Source organism: Sesamum indicum, linkage group LG16 (genome assembly GCF_000512975.1).
Source record: "Sesamum indicum cultivar Zhongzhi No. 13 linkage group LG16, S_indicum_v1.0, whole genome shotgun sequence".
Taxonomy (NCBI): domain Eukaryota; kingdom Viridiplantae; phylum Streptophyta; class Magnoliopsida; order Lamiales; family Pedaliaceae; genus Sesamum; species Sesamum indicum.
In genome coordinates, this window is record NC_026160.1 from 309,707 (window position 1) to 320,492 (window position 10,786).

Genomic DNA, 10,786 nt, shown 5'->3' on the forward strand with positions numbered 1-10,786 from the left:
GTTTGAACTTAGAATAGGTGTCCGTCTTCTCAGTACTTTCTATTGTTCCTCTTTCCCAAACAGGGCGTAACCATCACCCTTGCTTCGCTTCTCTTCTCTCTCTTCTCTCTCTTTCTCTCTATATCTCTCTCATGACTCCTACATTTAAAACCCTCGTATATACATACACATTTACAGAGTCAGAACATCTACACAGTTGTACGAACTCATGGGCGCGTACCGAGTGGAAGACGACTATGATTACTTGTTCAAGGTAGTGCTGATTGGCGATTCTGGAGTCGGAAAATCCAATTTGCTGTCCAGATTCACCCGCAACGAGTTCACCCTGGAGTCAAAGTCAACAATTGGCGTTGAGTTCGCAACTCGCAGCATACGCATTGATGAGAAAGTCGTGAAGGCCCAGATTTGGGACACCGCTGGCCAAGAACGGTATATGATATTCCACATGTTCAGTTTTGCGTACATTTGCATTTGAGACCTTATTTTGTTGTTGTGATTCCAAGTGAGGTGATTTTTCTTATGAATTACTGAAATTTGGGATCTGAATTTCGATTTCTGTTCAGTTTGTATTGTTTGGTATCTAGGGATTCAAAATGAGTATGGTCTATTACGTGGCTTATGCTTTTATGTATAGATATTGGGTCTGATTCTTTTGCAGTTTATATCTCTTTGCTATTTTTGTTGTGGACGAACAAAACTTGTTGATGTTTGGTCCAATTTGATTTAGAATTCAGCTAGTCTGGATTCTATTAATTTCTCATATTCATTTCTTTTGTAGGTGGTGAATATTTTGTTAATTTGATAGACTTTAGATGCATATGTATAGCGGTGGGATTTTAGAGACGCTTATGAAATTGAGTAGAAAATTTTACAGCTTGCTTTGTCTGAACATATAGCCCATTGGAATTTTCTGAAAATAGAATCCAATTCGAAGAGCTGCCTGAGGGCCAGGAGATCATCTTTTCGTTTCTGGACAGTGTTCTTTGTTATCTTTAACTCAAGAGTTGATCTACATTAACTTCTTATTTGCATTTTGCTAAACATGCAAAGTATCTCATGCATGAATTTTTGTATTCACTTGTGGTCTATTTGAGTAAACTGAATTTTAGTCCCAAAGATTTACATAAACTCTGGCAAAAGAGAATTTTACCCATTACTGCTACCCATTTTATCTGGTGACAAAACTTATTGTCAGCTTTTACAGGAGTAAGATGTCATCATCATATTCATATATGTTTTAAGGTAATTTACACATTTTTAATTTCTTACTTATCAACCCAAGAATCTTTGTTTCCTGAAGGTTTCTTTTACTTCAACTAAATGGAAATTTAATTATGTCTAGGAAGCTGTTAGTTATATTCTATCAATTGCCTAAATTGGATCTGTTTTTTTATAGTATTTCTTTTGAGATTCTTATGTCATATGTCATAGTACACCAATTCAATTCTATCTTTTGCATTAGTGAGTATACCACTTGCAGTATACTGGTCTATGTATTCTTGGCTCATGTGTGCTTTTTTCTTTTCTTTTCTTCAATGTAGATATCGTGCAATAACAAGTGCCTACTATCGAGGCGCTGCCGGTGCATTGCTTGTTTATGATGTTACACGCCATGCTACATTTGAAAACTTAGAGAGATGGTTGAAGGAACTCAGAGATCATACCGATTCAAGTACTGTAATCATGCTCATTGGCAATAAGGCTGATTTGCGTCACTTGCGAGCTGTTGCCACAGAAGACGCACAAGCTTTTGCTGAAAGGGAGAGCATGTTTTTCATGGAAACATCTGCCCTGGAATCAATGAATGTGGAAAATGCCTTCTCGGAAGTGCTTACTCAGATATATAATGCTGTAAAAAAGAAAGCTCTTGAAGCTGGTGATGATTCAACAAATTTACCTAAAGGTCAGACCATCAACATTGGCTCTAAGGATGATGTTTCAGCAGTAAAGAGAGGTGGTTGTTGCTCTGCTTAAAAGAGAACTATGAGTTGAAGCAGATCTTTTCTTTTATAATGAGACCTAATCTTATTTCCTCTGCTCTTGGATGATCTCATTGTATACATTGATCACGAACCAAAGTTTTAATTCACCAGCAAATGAAAAATTGTTTAGATTAACAATACTCCTTAGAGTAAGGTTCTTAGCCACATCCGTGCATTCTTTTCTCCTAATCTTCTTTTGCATCTTGTGATGTATATTTGTATTATTGACCTGAAGAAGCTACTTAAATGAGATTATATCCGATTGTTTGGACTTATTTAGACATTTACACATTTGATTGTCAAATATTGTTCTTCTTAATTGCAGCAGAGACTATGTTCAGTTGTATTCCTTCACCCCCCTCTTCTCATCAGCTATGGCACTTGTTACCTTTTCAAGGAGAGACTAGAGCAACTTCTCCTCTGCTCATGCAAAAGCCATTGCCAATAGGAAGAACTCACCTTCACCGAAAGTGTGAAGTAGAAATGCCTTCCCTGAATTTCTTTGACAGATATGTAGCACTGTTGATCGTTTATTAGCTGCTACTCTGCTCGGAAAGAAGCTAATAATGAAAATGAGCTCCATTGGTTTTCATGAGTTAAAATGCTTCCTGTGGTGTCGAAAACATAGTATATCTTGCCTGCCGTTAATTTAAGTTGACTGATTCAGTTCTGATTTGAATTTTGAAGGCCGAAGCAATTGAAATTAATCAAAGTACTCTAATTGTGAAAATGTGTTTCTGTTTTGACACTGTGAAAGTTTTGTTTGGATCAAATTATTTAATGTTGCTCCTTGCCTATAAGCGATGATAATTGTCTTATGAAACCATCAGTCAGTATAACTTTTACCATATAAATTATTAATGCCTCTTCCCTATAAATTTTACGATTTGGAAAATTTTAAATCAAACTAAAAGAAAAAGAAGCTTCATAGAGATGGCATTTCTGACGTCTTGACAAAAAAATTTACAAGTTCCGACAGTGTTTCGTGGAAGGATCACTTTTCCATCTTCATAGTCCCCCTCTATCAAATACAATGCTTTTTCTCCATGTCCAAAATATAACATCCATTATGCCTTTGGTCAAAACACAAGGACAAAGATGAACCAAAGTTTCAACAACATGTGCTAGCACCAACACACATAAATAAATCATGACAAATTTAAAGAGAAAAGCAAAAGAAGAAGCAAAGAGAGAAATTAGAGAAATAGGAGTCCCCGGAGAACCTAATCTAAGAGAGATGCACTCTTGTTTGAGAGACTTTTGCATAATTATTAAATATATTTTTAATACACTAATAAAATTAACCATTTTTAAATAAATAATACCAAATTAGCTTTTTCTCTTTTTGGTCTCCCTCTCATCTTTCTACGAACTTTTTGTAGCCACCTCTAACAACACTACAATTTTAAACCATCTAAATATTCCTCTTTAACCAAAACTATGCATATATATGTACCTAACATACCCATAATTGGGTGCAAGTGAATAATATGACCAACATAACAAACACAACTATCTTCTCATCCATAAGGTTACACACTCGTAGTGTCAGCGTGGGTTAAGACCCATACGGGTTCAATCCAACCCAACTAGTTTTGGGTTAGGTTGGATTGGGTTAGTTATAATCTAAAATGGATCGATATGGATGAAAATTAAATAAATTCATATTTTATATTGGATGGATATGAGTTGTTAATGAGTCTAATTAGATTCTTGATGGGCCTAATATGGATTCTTAATGTGTTCAACCCTTATGATAAAATAAAAGAAACCCACCACCTCCCTATTTCTTCTAATCGATCGCACTACAATTCTCTTTCTCCATTCACACACACAAGCGAACACATGTATTTATTTTTTTGAATTATTTAGTCATTTACTTTATATTTTTATGTGATTTTGTTATTTTATATTACAACTTATGACTTTGAAGATGATGAAAATGAAAATTATTTCTCAACAAATATAGAGAATTTGGTTGTACGGTTTGGTGTTTGTTCAAAAAACATTAAAAATTTTATGAATTATTTTGGTAAATATAGCATGTTAGTAGAATTTTTTCCTTTATGATTTAGCAAATGAATTTTAATGTACTTGGTCATTATTCAAAAATGATGTATAATACAGGTTAAGTTACATTACATTATAAGTATTAGCTACATTTTTTGTAGTTCAGATATTGTCCTTTTTACTTTTGATTATATGAAAATTTTGAAACTTTTAGAATTCAAATTAGTAAAATGGCTTATACTAATTCGATCCAACCCATTTATAACCCAACTTATTTTGGACCCATTTTAAATCCAACCGATATTAGACCCGACCTATTTGGACCCAATCCAAACTTAACTCAACCTGCCCATTTGCCACTTCTATTATACACATATCCGTCAAATACAACAAAATAGAACATTTATGATTAGTTCGCTGGCCAACAGCACTTTGAAATTTATAAAATCCTTAAAAATATGATTTCTATTTTGCTAGCTATTGGTGAGGAGAAAACCATATACTGACATGAAAAGAATTCAAAATTTGAACCTAACTCTTGATATGTGGACATGATAGTAGATGAATAAGTCTACAACTTATCAAGAAAACAACCACCAACACCTATAAATGTAAGCTAAGTTTAGTTCAAACAAAGATCAAACGCAAGCAACACGTAAAAGATTATCATTACTTTGATTCTTAAAATTTATTATTCAATGACTCAATAGTTGATCACATCCAACGATTACCATTTGTCTACCACAAATAAATGGTCACGCAACTCAAAAAGAAAATAGTAAGAATATAGAGGTCTAATCACTTAAAAATTAGAGTTCACTTATATAATGTTCAAGAATGAACACATGTGTAATATTTTAAAAATCACAATGCAACTCAACATGATCTACAACTTTTTATTCTATCCAATTCAAGATGTAATTATTCATTTCACAGGTCACTTATCTACTCCATTCAATGAATTAAAAGGGAGGCCCTAGTTCACAATCGGGCATGCAAAGAAAGAAAAATAAATTTAGGAATTATGGAAAAAGCTCAATGAGAGAACGCAATCCTAATACAGGAGTAATCTTGTAGCTCGTGAAGCCGGCAGCAAAAAATAGCTCTGCCCAATCTTTCTCAGTTCTCTCTCTTCCAGAGGCTACATTCATCATCAACATATCAAAGAAGAGCTGAGTTTCTATTGCCTTATGCTCCTTCTGGAAATCCACAACTATGTCTACTATAATCACCTTTCCTTTTTTGTCTTTGTCAGAGACTGCTTGTTTGCATTTCTCCAATATTTTAAGACATTTTTCGTCTGGCCAATCGTGCAATATCCACTGCTTGCAATTTTAATTGTAACAGGTTAGCAAATTAATGTACACTACACAATAAGAGAGAATATTTTTAATAAATCATTAAGCAACTATTTTCGAATTATCAACAAAAATATATTAAGTGACAATAATTTTAAAAATAAATTACATTAATATCCATGATATTAGCTTCAAATGTACCAACACCCCCTATTTTTTGTGAAAGTACTTGATGTTGTAGTTGTAATTAGAATTGGACCCCCTATTTAGAGACAAGAATTTACAGAAACACCTTTTGAAATACATTACACTAGCATTTTATCAAGGGGTGTGCCTATCCCCAATTCGATCCGAATCTGAGTATGTACAGACTCAACATTAGAAGGGAATTTAGGTATATTTCTTCCATTTGGAGAGAATATTCATAATGTAAAAACAATCCAAGCTAAAAATAAGAACATCAAGAATTATGCACTTGACAGTATATATAAATAATTAGTGACGAATTTATAATGACAATAAAATTATATTTATTACCACGAATTAATATTACTTACCATTATATATACCACTAATTATTTATAGTGATAATTTTAATTATTATTTACTAATAGTTACACAGCAATAAAATTAGAATTATTGTTGCTTAATATATACCGTTAATGACAACTTTAAATTTTCGATTAATTTAATACTTAATTTGAAAATCAAAATGGATCACCTTCATGAACACTGCATCAGCAGAAGGAATGTACTCAAACATGTCACCTGCAACAAAAACCAAGTTCTCAGTCCCTTCACATCCAGCAACTACATGCGGAAGGTCAAGCACAACGCAGTTCAAGCCGGTGAAAGCATCGGCAACAGCCTTGGCCACAGTTCCTGTGCCACCACCAACATCCACCATCGATTTCAAACCCTCAAATACATTTCGACAATCTCCAGTAATCACACTAGCAACCAGCACTGTATCGCAGGCCATTGCCTCGTTGAAGAAACAATTCAGCCTCGGGTCTTGCGCAGCATACTCCCAAAATGTCCGGCCATGAGTGGTCAGAAACGGCGTCAGATCATGATCAGATTTAAACCACTTGCTCACATGATGCCATGGATCTATCAAAATCGGGTCTAGCAAGACGAGTGCAAAAGGCCTCATGCTCGAGGGCTCGTCTCTCAAGAGGAGATGAGAAGCTGGTGTGAGCCAATACCCGTCAGTCTCCTCTACTTGAGAGATTTTGACATTGATAAAGAACTTGGAATGGATCATAATACGCATTAAACGTTCAAGACTGGGGGATTTGGCATCGTTGAGGTGGAGGGAATGGGTTAATTCTGAAAGCGTCATGGGTTTGCCGTGTTTGAGGATGATGTCGGGGATGCCAAGTTGAATTACGCATTTCAGAGACATGGAGTTTATGAAGTTAAAAAGATGGTTCCAAACATGAGATTGAGCGTCAAGAAGCTCTTGAGTGGACTGTATTCCATTACCAGATAGAGCCATGGCTTTTGGAAAATGAGATTGTTGTTTATGGTGATCAGTGTGAACGGCGGTTTTGTATTTTTAGCTAAAGGGCAGCATATATGCTATCTCGCTCTGGCAAAATATTTTGTACTGATTTTTGTTTTATCATAAACATGTGAAGCTTAGTGTAGCATAAGGAATATCTTATCTTATCTAGCTCGATTTGTCAATAATTTTGTAAAGATTATTTCAGGATTGATTCTATTAGCTCCTCGACCACAAACCGAATCCAGCCTCCTCGGTCCTGATAGAGGGCCAGGGATTCTTTCTTCTTGGTTGACCTCCGAGAAGGAGCTTTTATTGTGAAATCTTAAAGTAGCTACTGGTAGGGATATTATAGGACTTCCAAGAGCTATTGGTCCATAGAGCTAATGGTCCAAGTGGTCCATTAGAGTGGTCAAATAGTGCCGCTCGTGGTTCCTATTTTATTTTATTTTTTTTTACCTTATATTGTATAATTAGCATGAACTACCTGCTATACACGAAAATTTATAAATTTTGTAATAACTTTTTTATAGATTTTAAATTATATAATGGGGTTAAATAGCAAATTATTCCCTTGTGAAAAAAAAAAATAAAACAATTCCACTCCTCACACGAGTTCGAAAATTCACGCGTTTTTTCATTAATTTTTTATTATGAAATTATATTTTTAGCCTTATTCAATAACCATTGCATCTAATTTGAATCTAAGATCTAAATTGAACTAGTAAATCTACAGCCCAAAATTTAATTATTTCAATCGACGGTTAATATTTAAACAAATATATAAACTTAAATAATATAAATAAAAAATATATAAAAATATATATTATATATAATTAATAGTTATATATATAGAGAGAGAGAGCGACGGGGGAGGGGGTGGGGAAGCAACAGCGATGACGTGGAAGGGAAGATAGAGGGACAGAGTTGGCGAATGAAGGGGAAAGGGAGGCAGAGGGGGGAGGAAGGGGGAGGGGGAGGAGGAGGAGTAGGGCTAACTCAATTTTGAGCTCGACTCGAGCTCAATTCTCTCTGTTCATTAGCTCGCGAGTCGGTTTTTATTGTTTTTAATTTTTTTATATATATTTTTATTTATAAAATTTTTATATATTTAATTTTATATTCAATATTTATCAATTTTATACTGAAAACTGCCCATATATTATAATTGTTAATCAATATCATACATTTTATTTTGGATAATAATAAATTATGGTACTTTTATTTAGACACATAATCTTTAGACAAAAATAAATTTAATCAACAACTTAGTAAATATTAATATTTTTTATAATTAAAATTATTATTTAATATGACACATATAAACTTTATGTTATATTTTAATATATATTTGTATTGTGTTATACTTTTTTAAAATTGACAAGTAATTCACTTATGATTTTTTTATTTATTTCTGAATTTTATATTTATATCAAGATAGATCTATGCATTATGCAATCTATTTGATTACTTGTAAATTTATGTCGAAATTTAGTGATTCCTATGGATTAATCTAAAAATAATGATAATAATAATAATAGTGATGGTTGAACAATTTTAATTATTTTTATTATTATTTTATTATATATATAATGGATCAAAAAGTTTAATCAACAATTACGATATCATAAAATTCGGACACTCGATTCATACCAAATTTAAATATATATATATATATAAGACTGTGTCCATTAGATCATATCAGACGGTCTGATTTAAAATCACATAGCCTGATTCAATGATACACCGCTTGAATGATTATTTTTATGTTTTGAGTACGATATCTTGACATCCGTATATCCAATAAGTATAAAACTTTATCAAATGTATTTTTATAAATCTGATCATATCTAACGGTTTGATCTTAATTTTGATGCTCCGATTAACCCATATTGTTCAACAATGTAAAATGATAGTTACATCAATGTAATACTAACATTTACAAATATATAAATTTATTGCAGATTATGAACTTATATTAATCTCTACTATAAACTAATTCTATGTATTTCAATTGCATTATTTTAGATAATGAATACTTTTCTATAATTTTAAATTGTTCACTAGGATTTTTTTGTGTACATTTTATTAATTATATTACTATTAAACTAATCAATAGTTTATATTTATATAAATTAAAATTTTATATTATATTTTATTATATTTATAATATAGTATACATTATGCAATCTATTTTACTACTTATAAATTTATATAAAAATTTGGTGATTCCCTTGAATTAATATAATAATAATAATAATAACAATAATAATAATAATAAAATCAGCTTGAGCTCGTCATATAGGAGTCGAGCTCAAGCTCGAGCTCGAGCCAGAAAATTCAAAATCGAGCTGGACTCGTTTACACCCACCTAAGGAGGAGGAGGAGGAGGAAGGGGAAAGGGAAGGGAAAGGGGGCGATGGTGACTGGGATAAGGAGAGGAGAGGTATGCGGAGGGGGAGGCGACGACAACGGCGAAAGGTGCAGGGACAGAGGCAAGGGGAAGGGGGAGGGGATGGCGATGGCCGATGGAGAGGTAGGCTGAGATTTTTCTTTTTTTTTTGAATAAAAAAGTATATAAAATAAAAACTATTTTGCATTTTATATAAAAAAATATTATTATTTTTATTTAATAAATATTTATATATAATAATTATTAATAAATTTTATATATAATATATTATATAAATATATCATTTAATTTTAAGAAAACCACGCCCAGTGTGAGAGGAGCGAGTGCATTACACACCTCTCTCTAAAAGAGTAAATAGTTTCAATTTTAATAACACAAGGAGGTAAATTGATTTTTTTTTTTTTCACAGGGGGTATTTTGCACATTACCCATATCACATGGAGGTAGCATGCATTTTTTCCTTATATAATAATACGTTATATTTTAATGAAAGTCTTACTATATATATAAAATAGTGCAAACTTATTTATACAAAATTTTTAATTTTTTGCTAAATTATTGATGCAACACTTTGAAAATAACAATCAAATATTATCATATTTTTTGCATATTGAGAACAATTACTTTATAAGTTTCGAATTATATATATATATTCGTAATCACTTATTAAAATACAATATGTAAAAGATATATATTGTTCTATGTAAAACAAAATAGGACTTTTATGATTAGTTCGCCAGGCCAACATCACTTTCAAAGTTATAATTAACATCCTTAAAAATATAATTTCTATTTTGCTAGTTATTGGTGAGGAGAAAACCATATACTGACATGAAAAGAATTCAAAATTTGAACCTAACTCTTGATATATGGACACGACAAGATCTACACCTCAAGTATATTAGTAAATAAATAAGTCTACAACTTATCAAGAAAACAACCACCAATACCTATAAATGTAAATTAAGTTTAGTTCAAACAAGATCAAACGCAAGTAACACGTACAAGATTATCATTGATCAAACGCAAGCAACACGTAAAAGATTATCATTACTTTGATTCTTAAAATTTATTATTCAATAACTCTATAATTAATTACATCCAACGATTATCATTTGTCGACCACAAATAAATGTCAGGCAACTCAAAAAGAAAATACTAAAAACATAGAAGTCTAATCACTTAAAAATTAGAGTTCACTTATATAACCTACAAGAATGGACACATGTGCAATATCTTAAAGATCACAATGCAACTCAACATAATCTACAACTTATTATTTTAAACAATTCAATATGTAATTATTCATTGGGAAAAGTATTATTTTAGTCCGACTAAGTATGTCTAATTTTAATTTTAATTCGATAACTATGTTCATTTTTGTTTGGGTCCAGTAACTTACGAAATTGCTTACTTTTAGTCCTTTGGCAGATTTTCGGACGATTTTACCCCTATGAGTGCATATGGACTAAAATTGCCTTTCAAAAGTTGTATAGGGGTAAAATTGTCCGAAAATCTGCCAAAGGACTAAAAGTAAGTAATTTCGTAAGTTACTGGACCCAAACAAAAATGAACA

General features: G+C 32.1%; 2 protein-coding genes across 2 annotated transcripts; one reads left to right on the plus strand and one right to left on the minus strand.

Annotated features, from left to right (window-relative positions):
• LOC105178456 (ras-related protein RABA1f-like) lies at window positions 1-2,257 on the plus strand. Its single transcript, XM_011101924.2, has 2 exons — window positions 1-429; window positions 1,542-2,257. The coding sequence occupies exons 1-2, from the start codon at window positions 209-211 to the stop codon at window positions 1,972-1,974; spliced, it is 654 nt and encodes a 217-aa protein (XP_011100226.1). The 5' UTR covers window positions 1-208; the 3' UTR covers window positions 1,975-2,257.
• Window positions 4,818-6,867, minus strand: LOC105178458 (8-hydroxyquercetin 8-O-methyltransferase-like). The gene is made up of 2 exons (XM_011101925.2): window positions 6,012-6,867; window positions 4,818-5,314 (listed from the first exon to the last, which is right to left on the minus strand). The coding sequence occupies exons 1-2, from the start codon at window positions 6,789-6,791 to the stop codon at window positions 5,015-5,017; spliced, it is 1,080 nt and encodes a 359-aa protein (XP_011100227.1). The 5' UTR covers window positions 6,792-6,867; the 3' UTR covers window positions 4,818-5,014.

Excerpts from the sequence above, each read along its gene's own strand:
- LOC105178456 (XM_011101924.2), top strand. The coding sequence starts at position 209 with ATGGGCGCGTACCGAGTGGAAGACGACTATGATTACTTGTTCAAGGTA. Across the intron at positions 430-1,541 it reads GACACCGCTGGCCAAGAACG|ATATCGTGCAATAACAAGTG; the intron begins GTATATGATATT and ends TCTTCAATGTAG.
- LOC105178458 (XM_011101925.2), bottom strand. The coding sequence starts at position 6,791 with ATGGCTCTATCTGGTAATGGAATACAGTCCACTCAAGAGCTTCTTGAC. Across the intron at positions 5,315-6,011 it reads CTGATGCAGTGTTCATGAAG|TGGATATTGCACGATTGGCC; the intron begins GTGATCCATTTT and ends AATTGCAAGCAG.